The sequence below is a fragment of the Lutjanus erythropterus genome, chromosome 1 (assembly GCF_056507025.1).
Source record: "Lutjanus erythropterus isolate fLutEry1 chromosome 1, fLutEry1.hap2, whole genome shotgun sequence".
Lineage (NCBI taxonomy): Eukaryota > Metazoa > Chordata > Actinopteri > Lutjaniformes > Lutjanidae > Lutjanus > Lutjanus erythropterus.
This window is the reverse complement of record NC_139317.1, coordinates 21761737-21782268: the sequence shown is the minus strand read 5'-3', so window position 1 is coordinate 21782268 and position 20532 is coordinate 21761737. Positions and strand designations below refer to the sequence as shown.

Sequence of the window (20532 nt, the reverse complement as noted above, 5' to 3'; positions counted from 1 at the left end):
AATCTTTGTTGGATCTCACCCTTAATTGGTTAACAGTCTCCGCAGGGCAAGTGAAAGTGGTGCTATTTAAGGCTCCACCATGAAACAGCAACACTTTCATCTTGGCAATAACAGGCAACAATTATATTACCAGATTCGAAACTGAACCTTCTATCTACCCACTAATCAAAAACGCAGCCCATCTGTTGTGCTGTCTCCTTTGAAACGGACTGTTTATCTGCAGCCTGTATGATAACTGTGTCTGGACACTAATTAACTGCTAAATAGACCACAATTAGATGTTATTTCTATTAAATTCTGCAGTTAAAGGAGCAATATGTAACAACTGCACATCCAAATATGAGTACTGTAAACGGTAAATCCTATTTAAAATATAATCTATGGTTGAAGTGAGTTGTTTCCTTCTGCCCCCTCCTCCCCAGGCTCGAGGAAGCTCAGGCAGGCTGCAGGAAGCAGACTTGCTTGTGATTTTACAATAAAAAGCATCAGCAAATCCTACGCTATAAGCTGATCAGCTGTTAATTGTCTGTCGATGTAAAGTTAAGCCTGTTATCCTGAAAACAAAAGCACTCTGCAATGAAAATACACACACTGGAGTTGGAGTTCAGTGACTGCCTGCCAGAGCCCATTGACATATGGCTCAATTTAACTGTTATAAACATCTATTCTATAGATTATGAATGATTTGTTTCAACTCATAAACAGACACTTACTCATTAAGCAAACATTCTGCATTAATTTTAACTCTAATTAACAATATACTGGCAAACTAAAATAGTAATTCTGGCCCAGAATAGAAATTTCAAAGGACATGGCAGCTGTAGTGTTGTTGTCAGAGCAGAGAGTATTTCAACTTGTACATCTCCTGTAACTTCTGATGACATATTGTGGTCATTTTATGATTTAGTACAGTAAATATTAGGGCTGCAACTAATGATTATTTTCGGTGTTGATTATTTTTTTGATTAATCGATTAGTTGTTTGGTCTATAAAATGTTAGAAAATGGTGAAGAATGTCGACCAGTGTTTCCCACAGCTCAGTATGAAATCCTCTAACGTCTTGTTTTTGTCCCAAACCCCAAAATATTCAGTTTATTGTCCGAAACAAGTTGAGAAACCAGAAAATCTTCACATATAAGAAGTTGAAGTCAGAGAATTTTGACTTTTTCCTCTTAAAAAATTACTCAAACGATTAATTCATGATCACAATAGCTGGCGATTAATTTCATAATTGATTAATTGATCATTCATTGCAACTCTGGTAAATATTTTACAGATTTCTCCTTTTAAAAAAAGTCAGAAGAAGAGGACAATAAGAGCATTTTATATTTACTCCAACTGTACCAGGCACCGATGGATGGAGCAGCATCACTCTCACTCAATGTCTCTCTCCTCCTGCTCTCTCTCTCTCTCTATCACACACATTCAGACTGGCAGGCAGACCAGTCACACACACACACACACACACACGCACACACACACACTTTCCCTTAGCTGTGCTTTTGTGTTTTGTCAGAATTAATGAGAAAAGTTCCCTTGCCCTAGGGGTAATTAGTGTCCTTGGAGTTAAATAAGCTAATACTTAGACACCTCTGGCACAAGCAATTATGTTTGTGTATTGAATAATTGATTCAAAGAGGGGGGAAGGGCTGCTAATCAGATCTGAGCATAATGAATTGATTTAATTAACAGGGGAATCCGAGGGTCTCTGGAAACTGCGCGCATTTATTCAGTAGCAGCAGAGGCAGCAGAGGCAGAGGAACTGGCAGAGAGGCGGCGTGAGTTTGCTTTTAGCTGTTGTCACATTTGCAATTGGATTTGTTTGAATATAGTTGCTGTTTGGGAGCAAATGAGAACGAGAAAGCGAGAATATTAAGAGGAGAGGAGGAAGAGCTCAGCCGTGCAGTCTGAGCGCCTGATCCGTCCGTGTGCGCACACTTACAGATAGGGGCGACAATAGATTTATATCGCTTTTCATTGTTTTGCCTCTTTTTATTCGCATGGAATTTATCAAGAGCACCCAACGCTGTTTGATCGCTGTTTATTTGCGCTGCACTTCAGTCCGGATAGGGGCATCTCACCGCGTATATTACCACCGTATTCCGTGTATGAATTATTATTGATAGGGGGAAAAAAAAACGTGCAGACGGCAATTCATCTTTCCAGGGTTTTTGATTTATCGAGGCGTAGTCTAGTCAACCGCGCGTTTCAAAGCCATTTCCAGGAGCGGAGCGAGCGGTGCAGCCTGCTGGAGCCGAGGACGGATCGCCCGGGGAAGGACTCCTCGTTCCTCAGGACGATGGTGTTGGACAAGGAAGAGGGTGAGTAACATCTCCCGGCCGTGGGATGCTATATAACCCGGGGAGTAACACGGCAAACTAGTGGCATTTTACACGTTAAGTGTTCCCCGCAGCCTCCGCTCGATATTGGCTCTTTCAACCTCCATTTACCCGCGACAAGCTCCGGGTTTTTTCGAAAAAGAAACCTGCCTGCTTTTTTTTTTTTGCACTAAGTTGCACAAATATCCTGCCAAAACTGCAGTTCAGCGTGTTAAGACTTGCAACGTTTATTTGTCTGCTGTGTGCCCCGGAGTTTGAGGCTACTCTGCAGTGCATGTGGCTCCTCTTTTCTTTCCCTTCCTTTTCCCTTCCCTCTAAGTGCTTTTTGCGTCTGTGAAGTTAGCGAGGCAGCCTTTGACATCACCACGGGATGGGAGATGACAGCAGAGTGCTTTTAACTTGATTGCAAATTATGGATAGCGCCGTGGACCATTCACTCACTTTCCATCCAAATAGGCCTACTCGCATTACTTATCTATTTCAATGTATTTAGGTTAATGGGTGAGGCAATCTAATTAATTTTAATTTAAATCAAACTCGCCTCTAATGACGTCCCATTTTGGATTAAACTGATGCAGAGATGTGCAGTGCATCTATCACTTTCAGGTCCAAATGGTGCACAGAGTGTGTGTGCATTTTAATACATTTATATAACACGATAGAAATATTAAAATGTGACTTTACATGCTCTGAAATGAAGTTTTCGTTCTTCTGACACTTCTTTAACAGTATTTTTCAGGCTTGTTTTCCTGACCACCTGCTGACTCCACTAACCTAAAACACATTTTTTTTTTTTTTTTTGGTCTTATTTATCCAAGTACAGTACAGCTTTTGTACGTTTGAGTTTTATCCAGGGTTTCCTCCTCCTCCTCCAAAAGTAATGGATGCATTTGTAACCCATTATTTATGTTTGAAAATGGATATTTCATATCTCTTAGCGGAGCATCCTTTCACTTACACGTCTAAAAAAAACCAATAAAAGGGTTGCGGCGGAGACATAAATTGGTCTGTCTGGGCTGAATCCATGTTGTGTTGCAAATGTACCTAAATTAAGTCAACTGTAAATTGTCTCCTTTGGATGTCTGTCTAGCTAAAAGTTCCCCTCATATGATTCATGATTCAGATTGCTTTTAACAGTTATTGGCTAAGCAATATGGTAAATGTACAAGGTGATGCAAATGGCATTAGTGGGAAAGGATGCACAGGAGCATGTAATGCAGTCAATACTACATTAACTACTGATGCCCAATTACAGAACCAGGGAGAGTGGCTTTTAGGAGCATTAGGACTTGCAGAAAAGCTGAGATCACCTGCTGCTCATTGCCTAAAAGCTTCACCCTTTATTTGCTGGTCCCGACCAGCAAGCTCCAGCATTTTGGCCAGGTTGTCAACAGAGAGCTGCTGCTTGGATCTGGTCTCTTTCATTGTGGTGCCTCTTAGCGTTTATTGGCTCTCAAGTTATAGGCTTGTCAATTCAAACCTTCTTGTCTAATGTATCCACTTAGTGCCTGCACAAATAGATGTGTGTTTATGCGGAGAGAGGTGGGAGGTGTGGGGTCGGTGTTTTGGGTGGCCACATGGGTGTATGTGTATGATTACTGTCTGTTTCTCTTGATTGATTCACTATTACGCCTGTGTTTGCTGCTGAAGTGTTCATATTTCAGTCCTTATGTGGCCTATAAAACAGATCATCAGTGTGTCTGGTCTCCTGTTCAAAGCCTGCGTTCCCAGTTGGCAACACAGTAATGCTGCTGCTTGTTTGGCAGACTGTTTTTGAACTCTGACTTCTCTTTGAAAAGTCGGCAACAATTTGTGCTACAAAAGCAATAACCCCCTTATCTTAGCTCCATTGAGAAAATCTGTCAATTCCCACTATATCAGTCTATTAAGAGTCAAAAATATAACACAGAATTCCTGCTGTCAGTTGCAACTTTAATCATAACTTACAAGGATCAAATGTGAAATATTTCTTATCTCAGTTTCATGCTGTATGTAGCCACCTGCTCAGATTTTCTGTCACCATGTGAAGGAATTACAGGAGACATCTGTAATATATTTACTGTTATTTATCTTAAAATTACCAGGTTTTGCCATCATAAATTAAAGAAACATGCTACGTTGAAATACTCACTTCTCTGACAACAACATCTATACAGTCACAGTGTCCTCTGACATTTCTATTCCGAGCCAGAGTTACTGTTTTTCATGTTTATTAGACTTAAATTGAATGCTAAATGCTCATCGAATGAGTAAGTGTCTGTTTATGAGTCGTAAGATATCATTAATAATCTTGTAGAAGGAGTTGATCTTTATAAGTGATAAATTTAGCAATATGTTAATGGAGTTTGGCAGGCAGTAAACTCCAACTTGTGTGTATTTTGCAGCAGTGTGCTTTTGTTTTCGGGATAACAGGCTTAACTTTACATCAACAGGCAACAGAAAGTCATAAACAGCTGATCAACTTACAGTGTAGAACTCGTTGTCGCTTTTTATTGTCAATTTACGATGTTGCACTTGTCTTGCGTTCCTGCAGTGTTTCTACATCCTGCCCGAGCTTCTTCACGTCTGGAGAGGAGGGGGCGTGGGGAAACAATTTGTTTCAACCAGAGATCATATATTAAATAGGGATTCAAGCTACGTAATATACAGTCTGTGGCTCCAACTCGCTATTCAGACTGCAGGAGTCATTTTTGGGCACACAATTGTTACATATTGCTCCTTTAACTTCTAATACACACTATGTGGTACAGCACTGAGTCCAGAGTACGGAGAAGGACTGGAAAAGGAATACAGGCACTGCTCTGTGAAATGACCTAATATGCAGGTCATAGTTAGTAATGAAAAGCAACACATGTACTGATTTCTGCATCAACATTTTATTCCACCCTGTGATACGAAGGCTCTAATTTGCGTCTAATTTGAGAGTTTAAAAAAGCAACTCAGCCATTTTCTCTCCTTCTTCGTACCAACTGCAGGAGAAGAAAGTGTCTCCACACTGAAGGCATATTTTTGCTGAACATTAACACAACTACAGTATACACTTCACACATCTGAGCAGAATAAAAATCCTCCAGCTACTGATAAACGTCTGGTTACCTTTGCTTGTTAATTTATGACCCTGTTATCATCCTGTCCAGTGAAATTTGTACATTCATAAAGCATGTGATTGAAAAGCAACGCTCCAGATGAATACAGACTGGTGATCTGTCGGCTGCTGTAATAAAACTTGGGCTTCAGGCTCCGATTTTTATTTTGAAATAATAAGAATTGCTTCATTCTTTACCGGTGTTACCATGGTAATACTGTCTTGTAGCGATGTTATATTGATTTAGAAAGTGGACAGTAATATTTCTTTTCTGTTATTTGGTTTCTGAGGGTTGATTTCTAATTTCCAGTTGGAGATTACTTTTATATGTTCTTTAAGTCTTTTCACTTTTCCAAAGGAATGCAATTTGCTCCCCCTGTATTTGCTATTTTCTCAGCTTATTGGTTTGCTCTTACTTCAAAATTAAACTTGCCCATTTCAAATATTGAAATTACGTCTGGTTTTTGTGCTCTGGGCCCTGAACAATATTACAAACACATTGCTTCGTTTGATAAGTCACTGCCGCTTTTTTTTTTTTTTTTTTAAGAAAAGCGTTATTACAGGCACCTGCAATCGTCTTTGCTGTACTTTTCCAATTTTGTCTTAAACATAGATTGTCAAAGGAGTCTTGTGTGTGTTAAACAGTCACAAATGTAACCTGTACACAAATGAATGCAGGAAAAAAAAATCATTTTTCATTTGCATAGACACCACAGAACAGTACCAAAACATTACAGTATGAATCTTTCTTGACTGGCCTGTGAATATGTGTACGGTTAAACATATGGATGATTACATATTGGCTTTACTAAGGTTAATTGGGTGCTAATGTCTGTTATACAAAACCCAAATAAGATGGATTGATTGTTGTGTAACCTATATTATGTTTATATGTTCATTTCTTTATGATTGCATGTTGAAATAAAGGTCAAGTGCAAAAGAAAATCTTCCTTGATGCAGACATGGTCATAACTTGATCTACTTGTCATGTTGTATTTTTTGCACCGGCAGTGCTTTAATCATCCATATTATACTAAAGCTGTTCTTATTATTCAGTTTAGTTAAAATGCATAATATGCAATATTTTCCTAAAACACAATGTACAGACTAATATAAACATAATCCCTTTTACTCATCACTTATGACCGACTAGAAGTGTGTGGTGGTGTCAGTATCTGCAGAGACCATGCCTTCTGCCTGTATTACCTTATTTTCTTCTTATTTTGCAGTGTTCAGGATATTTATCCAACTCAAAACATCTGTATCTGACATCCCGGAGCAGAGACTCAACAATCTACTATCTTTCTGGCACATTTATGAACAGCTCGGACAAATCCTACTTATTTTACCTTTAAGACAAGCTAAAAATTTTTTTACATAAAATCACATATGTACCTTTTTTTTTTTGTACCATTTTCGTGTTTAATTCCGTCTAATCTGTTCTTGATCTTACAAATGCAGAATTCCCACTGGAGACAATTTTGTCCGTCACCACTAAATCTCTAGATCCCTATCAGTGCTGATTGTTTCACATCTACGAGTGCTCAAGATCTGTATCATTTTCTGTAATTTTAGCGGAATTCAAAGGGACTGAATTGAGCCTTAAGAGACACGTGTTAGCGAGCGCGCCCACCTGCCTTCCATGTAAATGGCTGCACTCATCAGAGTGGCACACAAACTCGATTATGCACTCTTGAGCTGTAAGAGCATCTCTTTTATTATTGCCAGAGGCCATGTGCTAGCCATGTTATCATACAAATCCTCACAACAAGATCTGGCTACCACATGCATTGCAGGAAAAGGACGGTCCCTGTCGTGCTGTCTAAAGTCTCCTCTGTTTTTATTCACTCCAAATGGTTTCTTCAATGTCAAGAAGAATTTCTGGTATGCGTCTGTGAGAATAGTGAAGGTTGCGGAGATGAAGGTGCCACGTTGAAAATTATATTAGAAAAAAAGAAAGTCACAAGGGCAGATATACATCAGTCCTAATGTTACAATGAAACCTTTTACAAAATCCACAACTGTGCTGACAAGTTGAGATGAATCGTTACTTTAAACCACATTTGAAACCACCTTGGAGAAACCTAATGTCTTATCGCAAGCTGTGACACAAATGCAGACTTGCACAGAAGTAATGTTTACACGTGCAAAACTATTCTTGCCTGCAGAAAAAAAAACCCAATAACCTCACCCATACTTAAACTGGTGTAAAATGTCACTGTGTTCATCAACAACATGTAATCCAACTTTAACGACAATGACAAACCATCTAAGTATATACATTGTCAGTTATTTATCGGTTGGAAGAACCTGTTGGAAGCAGGTCTCACTGCCACTTGTCCCTGCAAAGCTGGCTTCACTCGCGTCCACTTGTGGAAAAAAGTATTCATATATATCGAGGCCTCTACAAACACACATGTGCACACTTCCCGCATCATCTCACATGAAGTTATTTATTCACCTGTTTACTTATTGTGCGCCCTCTGTTCTGACTTGTTTGGCATGCTGATGCACTCTGTAAAGCTTACTCTCTGCTCTCTGGAAAATCATCTCTCCTTTATTCTGTCATCATAGGCTTAGTAAAGACGACAGGGTGGAAGGGAAAGTGGCATGACGTGCAGCAAAGTTCTTGAGACGAGCAGATGTCAAAACTACATTGTCACCGGCTGTGGTTCTTTGGCAGCTGTGAAGATGCTCAGAAGAGAAAAAAAATATTATTCAACCTGGAGTAATATAAAAACATGTCACCTGTTAGACTCTATAAGGCGACATAAGCACTTTGTATAGCTAAGTCTCAGTGGAAATCAGACCTCTAATGCTGTCAGGGTTAATGTAATTCCACATATTTAAATTACACAATTTTATGTGTAATATGTGACAACAATATGAAAAAGCTGTCTCATAAATTCAGCCATATACCATGCTTAGTTACTGTAATGTAAAAATGGCATAAATGACATATTTCAAAGGATTTTAGACGCAGAAGAAAAATGAATGTTCCAATGTTTATTTGATGACTACAGAGCATTATTCATGTGTCAACTGAATCTCAAATCATAATTGCACTGATGTCTCTCAATGCTGTCTTATGACTTAAATAAAAAGGTCTATTATTATTCATTCAATATTAAACAGGTCTTATTTCATCCCTCCTGAAACTGTCCTTTCATACATATTTGTTTAAATGAAAGGCAGAACTGTATATATGCATTTATCTATGTATCCATCTATTTTAAAGCTAAGATGTAAAGGAATTAACATTACATTTTACAGTTTGTAATGGAGATACGGTTTCTAAATTACGTCAGACCAAGGCAAATTTCTTGTCACTCATTGGTCGACATATACAGTATACCGATAGCAATGTATCTGCAGTAAGCTTATCAGCGATTTATTAGTCTGGATGTGTGTCTTTGTTGTGGTAGAGAGGAGTAAGCCTGAAAGACTTTGAAAAAATATCGTATGGTTTGGGATATCAGAGGGACAGATAATTTTTACATCATTATTCTCATTTTCATTGAAAAACATATTAAAGGTCTTATTTTTGCAGCGATTTGTACAAAACGACGTAGAACTGCAATGATCTGTTGATTAATCGATTACTTGTCAACTATTAAATTACTTGGCAACTATTGTGAAAATCAATTAATCAGTTTGGATCTTTTTTTTTCTTTGAAAATTGTCCAAACTCTCTGATTTCAGCTCCTCAAATGTGAATATTTTCTGGTTTCTTTACTCCTCTACTTCTTTACTCCTCCTCAAGAATAGCAACATATGTACACAGCAGCAACATATGGACAGCATAGAATTTCACTGTTAGAGGAAAATGTGGAGTAATGTCACTTTTCAGCAGTTGATTATTTTCACATACATCCATGAGCTTGTAAATTGTGTAAAACAGGTGTTGACTGGTTTGATTGGAGCTGGTCTGCAGTATAGATGTACTGTATTATTGTAATTTATAGTTTTGGTCAGCTGAACTGAATTTATCTATAATGCACACATCAACAGCGACAGCAGGAAATCTTGTCGATGCCATATTTCCCATTTGCTAAAGCCCTGTTCATTGTTGCTGAGTATTTTTCATTTGTTTTTAATCTGTCTGTGTGAATACGTGGCTCTGAGGTCGGCAGTGTTGATTGGTCAGTGAAAGACACTTTGTTCTCGTGGGTGTACGGAGCAGCACCGCCTCTAGGGGCTGCTAGTGGGGCATTGGCTGTAAATGTCTTTCATACACCACTCTACTGTATTCCCATCACAGTATTCAGTTTTCTTTTTGGCCTTAAGTGAGAGCTAACTGATCTTTGCTGCATCTCAGACAGATATACAGCCTGTTTCTCATTTCTGATCCATTTTCCACTTTCTTACCTGCTTTCCCAGCCAGAGGATGAAAATGCCATTCAGAATAACAACATGTGTGCACTTTACAGCAGGTAAATCACAAGTTGTTTTTATGTCAGTGGACAACTGGTAATTTGCAGGCCTATAAATTGCTTTTTTTTTGTGGGGTGGGGGGGTTCACACACTTTCACATACAATATGCAGTTATAATGCAACTTAAAATGACCTTTACTTGGCTATTTTCTGGCAAAAAAACAAAATGTCACATGCATTTTATTTAGGTCAAACACAACAAAATTAAAAGCCTGCTAAGAGCTGCTTTTTAGTACAAGAATCCAGAGAAATGGAGGACGGAGGCTGCACACTTTCTTAAGATGTTAGAGCCATCTTGTTGGTAAATAGAAAAGCCCGGGGTGCCTTCTCTTAAATAAGAGCCAACTTGCTGAGAACTAATCTCTTATTGGATGACCTTCAGTAAATCAAATCTTAAATAGCTAATTAAAGTCTGTGATTAAGGGGGTAGTTCTTTCCCTCTTAAAGCTAGTAGATTAGGTTTTGGATATTGAAGTTCATGATTTAATCAGCATTTAACTATGATGTTTGCAACCACAAATTTAAAGAATAGCCGCCATCCACGCACATTCCCACTGAACTCAACATTAAAGGGAAAATTCTGCACTTTTCATGTGGATGTACAGTCAGTGTTCACGGTAAATGTAGTCAAATAAAGTAGTAACTTCTTCACTGTGTGCTCTATTGACCCCCTGGTGGCTGGCTGCAGTAAGGGTCATAAATCCCACCCCTCCAATTTAGCAGATAGTATATAAGTCAAATTAAGTGCCAGATTAATATTTTTGTCACCTATGTTTTGGCCAACAAAGAAATAGCTATAGTATTTCAAGAAGTTTTGTTCTGCCTCAGTTCAATACCGATACATCAGCTATTCCTATATAATTATTCTTAATGCGTCTTCCCAATCAGATTCTCATCAAATCAGACGAAACAAGCTTGTGTTTACATTTATCCAGCCAAAGTTACAGTGAGTACCACATTAGCCAGTTAAAAAGAAACATGAGGAGATTTTTATGTAGATAATTCTATTTTTGACATGAAATTCTGTGGGCATTACAGTGGGAACACTACTGTTTTTGTCCATAGGTGGCTCCAAAACCAAGAAGATATAAGTTCCTTGTAGTAGCTTTTAAGTGAAACCTACTTGTAAGACCATAGACGTTTCCCTGTTCCAATAACACCTCTTTCATTTCATTTTATTTCATTTCATTTGACCAGGCGTCTGTAGTTGAATTGCCATTTGATTTTAGCCAGTAACCAGAATCACTCCCTGAAGAAACAGGACCCGTCTTTATATTATGAGGTAATATAAAAGTGTTAAAAGGAATTCATTAAAAGCAAGCCATCTTCTTAATGAAACATCAAACGTCATCTACAATATTCCTCTCTTGTGAGGTTTAGGTTGCACTATATGAGACACTTTACTTCACCATCCTACATGACATCACACCCAATCTTCATGAAGCCCTCCTCTTCCCTAACTGCACCCACCCAACCACCCTCATTATTTGCCCCATCAGGTGTGGGAGTTGAATGACATTAGAGGCTCGTGCTGCCAAATAACTGCCCCCTGTGGGGAATTTGCATTATTCAAGATTAAAGAGCCTCACACAGTGCGCCACAGTATGGTGTTCCTTCTTCCCCTCCATTTTCGACACACTGAGGACCCTGAATGGCACACCTGTCTCCTGGCATATCCTTTGAAATAATAAGTGTGCAGTAATTGCTGGGGAGTGGGGAGGATTTTGTACATCACTTCCTGACCTCATGAGTGACACAAACTTTAGAGGGCTACATTTATTCCTCTCCAAATGCATTTTTAATGCGGACTAAAAGTGTTTGTGCATTATTCTGTTCCGGATGGCGGAAGGTGGCTGTGACAGGTCTAATAGTTTGATTTTTTTATTTTATTTTTTTTATTTTTTTTGCCAGGAATCGTGAAGTGGCAGATAAGATTGCATCGTCCATCAAAGTTTGAAAGTGTTATAGTTTGAAAGGATTTTTGTCAGCTGATCTTGCGGCTGGTGTACGAGGACTAAAGATGAAGATGCATGCACAGCTTGCACTTACAGGAGCAATGTAACAATTGCATTCTGCAGTCCAAATAGTGAGCCGGTGCCTTAAACGGTATATTAAATCCTATTTATTATACGATCTATGGTTGAAGCAAGTCGTTTCCTCCCACCCCCTCATCCTCAGACTTCAGGAAGCTCAGGCAGGCTGCAGGAACGCTGAAGGAGCACAACATGAGCGCAACATTATAATTCGACAATAACAAGTGATGATGAGTCCTACACTATAATTTGATGAGTTGTTTATAACTGTCAATTGTCTGTCAGTGTAAAGATAGGCCTGTTACCTTGGAAACAAAAGCCCATTGCTCTGAAAATACACTCTCTGAGGTTGGAGTTCAGTCACCGCCTGCCTTACTGCTTGCCAGCCTTCTTTGAGACCGAGACGGTAAACTTATCTCCTGATTGGATATTATCATGAAACCTGGGTGCTGATTCAAGATGTATTGTGATTCTTAAATATTATAATTCTACAAGTATTGCAGGGTTTTGTTTTTTGTTTTTTTAACCTTAGACCATGTGAAAAAGTTGAATCATACCCTTCTAGAGATTGTATACCATGATTCCTGTTGCCAAAAACAATCCACATCACATTAGTCAGCCTCTCTGAGAATTATTTCAGCAGCATCATTGCTACACTGCATGTAAAAGTAGTAAAGAAAATACTTTTTGAAGTTAACATTACTACATTTAGCTGTTCAGTAAGCTGGTGGCATAAAAATAATAATTAATATGTTAAGCTAAAATGAATAGAGCCCCTGGAAACTGCACACAGCACAATGTTAGCCTTTAAATGATCATCCTTCACACTTTGAAACTGTCCTTTCAAAACCGTGGACTTGACCGTCTACATCTAGCTATAGCTGTGCTAAATCTTGCTGCTTCTACTCATAAAGTACTGGACAATAAATAAAATAAATATATGCGTTGCCCTCTCCTGGCAGGCAATACCTCTACAAAGGTAGCTGTATTATTAAGTCCTTTGGGAGTTTGAGTTTTGACCCTTTGAGGTTGCTGTAGCAGATCATTGTGGAGTGTTGAAGCCAGAGTAACAGACTGAGTTAACAATGTCAAGTCAGCAGCTGTTAATTTTTTTCCAAAGATCCGGGGAAACATACGTATGTTAGTATGAGCACACGTCGTTTTATGTGAAGCATGTGAAGTAAAATGGATACGTTTGTTAAGATAATATTACTGTAATCACGATGCTAATTTCCGTTAGCACATCAATGGGAGCTCACATTATGTGTTAGCATCAACGAACTAAGCGCTAGTTATTTATATAAATAAGAAAATTGATACAGGAATCATAAAAATAAGAATCACAGTGCTTAGGAGAATCGATTTTTTTCTTTTTTTTCACTCTTAATTCACGTTGCTCAATTTTATCCCTTATAAAAATCTACTCCTTCTAAAAGATTATTTGATGATTTCTTATGACTCATAAACAGACACTAACTCATTCAGTGAACATTTGGCATTAATTTGAAGTGTAATTAACATGAAACGAGCAAATAAAAACAGTCATTCCAGCCCGGAATGGAAATTTCAAAGGACACCACAGCTGTAGCTTTATTGTGAGAGTAGAGAGTATTTCAACTTATTTTCCTTAATTTTTGATGACATATCATGGTAATTTTATGATTTATTATGTTTAATATGTTACATCTCTCTCCTTTAAATGAAAAAATTGCAAAATGGACAGCTTTAAGAACTAAACAGCTCAGACCAGCACCAGACAAAGCCAAACATCACTCCCACATGTGATTGGCTAGATGCAGCCCCAAATCTTCCCCTTCCCCTGTCAACACTCTGACAGTCCTCGCTCTTTAAGAGCTTTCGTGGGTTTATTTGGGGTAACGCTGCACGATAAACCTGTGAATGTTTGTGTCTTTTCTCCTCCTCCTCATTCATCTTATTCCTTCACTCTCATTTTCCTGCCCCATCTCTCGCACTCTCACTCCCTTTCTGCTGTTGACAGCTTACCTTGCAGAGCTCTAATCTCACCCCACTACTGAGCAACCAAGTGTTGGAACAAGTCGCCTTCTGTAATAATTTGGAAACTCTGCCAGTTTCATGTCTTTAAAAAAAAGCAGCAATGAATTTAATTAGAAAGCTGTTGCATATCTCTGTGATACATTTCTTTTAATTAACCCCATGTGAATAAATTAAAAATAATAGGGGGCTGAAAAGTGTGGAAAAACACCCTAATGAAGTTTTCCGTTAATTGGGATGGAGACTGCTGCCAAACCACACTGAGTAGTGAGCACCAGGAGCTAACAATGCCTTCTGTAAGCCTCAGAAAAGGGCCCAGGGCCTTCGTGCTGACTTCAAGTGTAAGAAATGCACCTCTGACGTGATGGAAATGACCGTGGGCTGGGAGAAAAGGCAGTCCTGTTCCAGGCTGCTCTGCTGAGACTCCCCATGCCGCGCTTGAAGCTGGGCCAGTGTTATTGCAGCCCTAATGCGGCTGACTCATTTGGAGCGGATCAGGAGTAATTATGGTAGGGAAAGTGGCTGCCGACCGTGGGGGTCAGGACACTTGTAACATGTGAAAAGAGCAATTATTCCAGGAGACAAAACCCTCCCTTATCCTGGGCAGTGCCAGGGTCAATGCAAGGGACGGCTGGGCTCCGTTTCACCGGGGCTTATTAGCCACAGCAAGCTGCAAAGTTTGAGAGAGTGCATCTTGTTAATGAACAGTCCCCTCCTCATCCGCACCAGCCCTGTCTGCTCGTTCTCCCACTTACTGTGGGTGTTAATTATGTCATAATCATAGCATGCATACAGTCCCAGAAATCACCTCACAGACCCCAGCATTCATACACAACCATCTGGAAATGTAGCACGCCGTACAGTAACATAGAAGGCTCTTACAGAAGAAAAAAACACCAGCAGTATGAAATGTAATATTGACTTGGGCCTTGTAAGAAAACTACCTTATTTGAGCAAGAGACAGAGCGTGTGTCTGTGTGTTTCTCTCTGTGGGTGTGTGTGTTCATGCATATCTTTTCTTTTACTCCTTGCATATGCTGCAGCTAAGGACAGGCACATGAATCACACAGTGAATCAGTGGTCTTTATTTTGCTTATCATTCAGAATACACTCATCAGTCTGCTTTCATTTGGCATGTGTATTCCAGCTGATATTATTACCAGATGTCTTGTATTTTGTCTTGGCAATAGAGGAACATATCTATGGGCTCAATTACAGCAATGACGGAAGCTGAATGAAAGGGGCTGATTCATGCACACAATGGCAAGACATCTGCATGAGATCCCTATTAACCTTAGTGGCAGACACCTTGGCCTGAGGACAAATTTTATTTGGGATTGCCATGGCCACGGCATTTACAGTGGTGGCTGAAAAATAAAAGAGTGGGGTTTAAATCAGCCCCCACAGCTTCGAAGCTGCAGACTAGCTGAGGTGTTTGGCAGTACAGTACCAACGTTGTATTTTTTTCCACTCTATATTGTTTTATCTCTTAACATCCATAGAACGGATAATATAATATAATATAATATAATATAATATAATATAATATAATATAATATAATATAATATAATATGTAAGGGATAATGTACAGTGAGTGGATCATTATTGCAAATTAAACCCTGATGCGAAGAGACACAGGTACTTATTCAAAAAAAAAAAAAAAAACTGACACAAAATATCAGTTTAAAAAAAATATTTCATTGCTCCTCCTGAGTCTATGATCAGAATTGTGTCCACAGCAACAGTAATTGTAACTGACAAATCAGAATTGAGCATTTAACACAGCTGTGTAAGAATATAACAATATAATATAATATAATATGTAAGGGATAATGAAGTAAGCGTGTCGTTATTGCAAAATAAACCCAGACAGGGTGATGCGTGGAGTTGTCTTGAATCACATTGAAGAGTTTTATTTTGCAATAAAGACCCTCTCACTTATCCTGCTTATTGCACAGCATCTTACTGCAATAGTCACTATACCAGAATTTTACATTTTGATACAAAACTCTTTTAAAAGAAAACTATAATAGACACCTCTTTTGAAACCACAGTAAAAAGGAAAAAGAGTCCTGGGCACACAAAATAGGATCATTTTATTCTTGCACAGTGTTGGTGCAGAAAAAGCCACTGAACATGGTTTTGCTGTAAGCCTAATTTCAGGCATGACAATAAAGACTGAACTGAACTGAAATGTCTTGAACGAGCCCTTAGATATTTTCTTTTTAAATAGTTATGGTACTTTTGATACTACAATTAATGGATATTGTATTGTTTTAAACAAGTATTTAAGAACCAAATCAAAAAGAATCAATTATTTGGCACAAATATAAAATTAAAAATTATTGTGCTGATTGGGGCTATGCTACACTAAAACAGTATGTGCATTTTTTAATATGTCTGAAACCTCAGTATTCCCAATAGTACACGAGGTGCATACTATTTCTGGTGAAATATTACTGTATGCAAGCACTTTACACTATGTTAGCTTAAATATCCCACAATGCGACCATGACAATAATAAAAACACACAAAGGCAGACAGCGACCAAAACAGCTTTGGCTTAACATCAATAAGTCTTCAACTTAAAAGTAGGCAAGGTTTCATTTTGCTAGGTGTAATATATATTTACATATATTTCATATAAATAACTTAATTGCATGGGTTACCATGGTTACGTGACTCCAACCGAGAAGGCTCTCAAGAAGTGACATGATATGCACTGAGCAGTGTGTCCGAAAAGATACATACTACTGCTTTGGCATATGTACTCATAGTATGTGATTTCTGACACAGCATACGATCAGAACTGACTCCATAGCAACGGTTTGTTACTCATAGCAACGGCCTACTGTTTCTAAATAACAGACCTTAGTCTGCTGTAATTGCCCAATCAGAGTTGAGTATTAAAGCTGTATAATATAATGTAATATAATTTAATCAAGAAGATTAATTCAGTCATGCAGAAGTTTATAGATTCATTGTAGGCCATTAGTGGTCTGCTTGATGTCTTTTGCACGAATGCTTTGAATTAAGCGATGGTGATGATGACAAATGCAATAATTTTGTAGTGTAGTATTTTTGTAGTGTAGTATCTAATTTCCCTGAGCATCCCAGTGTGTGTATTCACCATGCTGACGGTGGCTTATTTGCTGCAGCTGGGAGTTGGAATTATAGGGGCCCCTGAGAGGAGGCCCACCCAGGGCCAGCTTCCACCTCCTTGAAAGCCCACCTCCCTCTCCATGTGTCAGGAAGGCTGAGTGATTCTCATCAAGATCCTTTACCTCCCCATGAACCAGCAATGTCTGCATCACACCATGGCGTCAGTGCTTTTAATTGATCAAAAGACATTTTTTAAAAAAAGAAAAACACAGAATCAGATGTAACTGTCCCCTCTGTCATTAAGGCTGAGTGCCTGTGAGAGCAGCTGCTCCACTGGGATCATGTGTATAGTAGGGTAGTGAAGTACACTATGAATTTGTGAGCCAGCCTCTATACAATTTCAGTGCATGCACATGAAACGAGAATCGAAATTATTAGTTGATTAGTTGCTCAACATTAAAATTATGTGGCAGCTATTTTGATTCAACATTCAATGGTTCCAGTTTCTCAAGTCTTTAAATTTTTTTGTTTTCCCATTTTAATATAGTTAAAAATGAAATATCTTTGTGTTTTGAAAAGCCTGGGAACCAGACAAAGGTCATGCGAGCTCATGTTTCATGCACTCTGGCAGATACACATGTCCTCCCTCCCCTTCAGACAGATTTCCATCTCATCTGGCCAATCACAACCATTTATCTAATATGGGGCAGGGTTTCTGCTGTGCAGTACAGAGAAGCACAACCTTACTGGCTGTTGAGGCATTTTGGTAGCCTGATATCAGACTGACTTGTCAGCTTGTTACAAATAGCCAACTCAGTGGAGTGAACGGATTCGATGGTCTGGACCCTCCCAAACAACGATGAACAAAGATGGCTGCCGCAGCGCCGCTTATGTGGAACTGTTTCTGTTCTCTAAAAGAAGAAGAAACAACTGCATTTACAGCTTTTGTTAAGAAGAATAATGTGTTCCTTGCTCTGATTTGGTTGTAGGTCTATGCAACAACGTCCAGACTAATTTTGGTCCTTAACAGACGATTGGCAGATTAATTGATAAAGAAAATAACTGCTAGACGCAGCCCTCCGTAAAACTATAAAATAAATACAGAGACAGTAGCACTGGCAGTGTAGAATTTAGCAAGTGACATAATTTGTTTTTTGGGATCATTATTATTATTATTCCCTGGTTTTACACCCACAGTAATATATGTCAAGGCAATAATTAATCTTTTAAGAGTCCACGTGACCTAGAGATTCCGATACCTCGTGGCCGTTCCAATACCTGATGTTTGCAAACTGGCTGTTACCGAATGTGTTAAAGATTCACAGGAGATATGGTAGAAATGTTTTCATTAATGTATAATCACCTGAAAATAAAAAATCATTGGGTTTTTTATCACCTTAGAATGAGCCGTATATATCTACAGATGGTGCAGGTCCACTTCCGTGGAAGCTGCCATCTTGCACCACCTTGTTTTTACAGTAGCCCACAATAGACAAAACAAACACATGTCTTACAAGTTCTGCGGGCACTTTGCTTTTTGAGTTTTTGAGTTGAGTGTTTGCAATCTGCATGCTCATAACTTGATACCACTGAATCCTACATACTGGTCCTTCTTCCATTCCCAGTACTGGTTTCAGCATCAGAACAACCATACAAGACACAGCATGGCTGATGGCTGAGGCTGACACAGTGGGAAGCTGTATACAATGACATATATGCAGCATAATATCCAAGCACCTGCTCACTTGTTTAAAATATAGCAATCAAACATTTAAGTGACAATGATAAGAAAAAAGGTTATGGGGAAAGTCATCTGTCTTTCCACACACTCTTGTCCAGTCTGAGGAAATGTGTGTTTTCCATGTCTATGTGATAATTGTATTTCTCCAATATCAAACATTTCCTCGAGTGCTCCAAACAGCGTATTTTCTTTTTTAAAACCTTAAATATATCAAAAAAAGGTTAGCAGACTGATGTGATTTTTTGATAGCTGTAAAGACGGAAGTCTAAATGGGGTAACAGAGAAATCGGATGCTATCTCTATAATGGAAAATACATGCTCTGACAGACTGCTAGGGCTGAGAAAAACTAACTGTACATATTCTTGAAAGATACAATCTTAAAGAAAGTAGATGGATGGAAGAAGGCAGAGATGACAGGCCTTTACACACAGTACTAATGGCAAATTAAATTCCTTCTCAGGAAGGATATTTGGCAGGGCAAGTGCTGTCTCTCCACTTTGAGGGGTAAAATGCATCCCTTGTTGGAGAATGAATCGTGATGTGGAGAGGCATGCTTTTGGTGACATCAAATGACACTGGAAGGTCAGTGGCACTTGTATCTGTTAAATGGATTGGATTAAGTGGAGGCTGCCTCCTAGTCTGCTGCTTCCTTTCATAATGCAGCTTTTCTTTCTGGGAGGTGGCAAGCATGGGAGGTTCTGTTCTACTCCACAGTTTCACATAGCGCCGGGAGTGGTGACAGGTGCAAGAAAATGTCTCATGGCATTAAGGGAATTGAAAAGACATTTACTTTACACACTCATTTTTTTTTCTGTCACTGCTCTTTGTTTAGTAGGTTTGAGCTAGTGCTTGCTACACTACTATTAAAGCTGTTTTCCAGAGGCTGCTTTGGTAGAAGACATCAAAACCATGTTTGTTCCCTGAAATGGCTTCAAGTTGAATGTGCATGCTGGTTTTCTGGAAGACATTTCTCCATTGAGATATCTCTCTTACAGTCAGGCTTGAAGGACCGGGACATAAGCATGAAGACATGAATGTCAGACAAACTGCAAACACAGAACCTTGTTCACACTGAGACGATGATGGGACTATTTCTATTTGAAAGTATCAACTGAAATAATCCAGTACCAAGGAGTATAGAAACCTCTCTGGGTCAAACAATACCTGCATGTGATCCTTTTTTGTATCCAGATGTAGGAAATATTACTATGGCTTTGCACAGTGTATGTGACAGAGTTGTCAGTTCAATGTGCAGAGATGCCACCAAAACATTCAAGAGTAAGGCTATACTACACATCTGTGCCATCTGATAAAAATAAGTTGGGAAAATACTGAATGATTATTTCAGGAACAACTGGGAATAATTCAGGAAAAACTGGGAGTGACATGATAAAGCACCACATCAAGCATGGAAAAAAACTTCAGCGTGGACAGCAACAGTATTAAATAGTAATACGTACACTATTGGTACTGGTATCACTTTAAGGGTACTGGTATTGGCACGAGTGTTGTAATTTTTTAAACTAAAATACGCAGCTCCAGATGTGACTGATCCAATCCAATATTGATATCTGGGCCCCATACAGACATAAGTCATTTATTGGGTATCAGATTAGCACCACCAATCCATATTCCATATATTCCATATTCCAATGCCAGGTATTTGTCATGCTCTCTTGTAAACATGATCGTAAACAATGCACAATTACACAAGCTTTCCAGACTGAAGTTCAGTTTCAATCTCATGTAATCTTACTATTGCTACTACCAAAACCACTACCAC

The 20532-nt window shown here is 38.8% G+C and overlaps 1 protein-coding gene across 1 annotated transcript in view; it reads left to right on the top strand.

Moving 5' to 3' along the window:
- Window positions 1-1541: 1541 nt before the first annotated feature.
- The window catches only part of lmo1 (LIM domain only 1), a 39325-nt gene continuing 20334 nt past the window's right edge, over window positions 1542-20532 (top strand). The window contains exon 1 of the mRNA XM_084716758.1: window positions 1542-2321. Coding sequence (XP_084572884.1) covers window positions 2300-2321 — 22 coding nt within the window. The 5' untranslated portion in view covers window positions 1542-2299. The remainder of the gene's footprint in view (window positions 2322-20532) is intronic.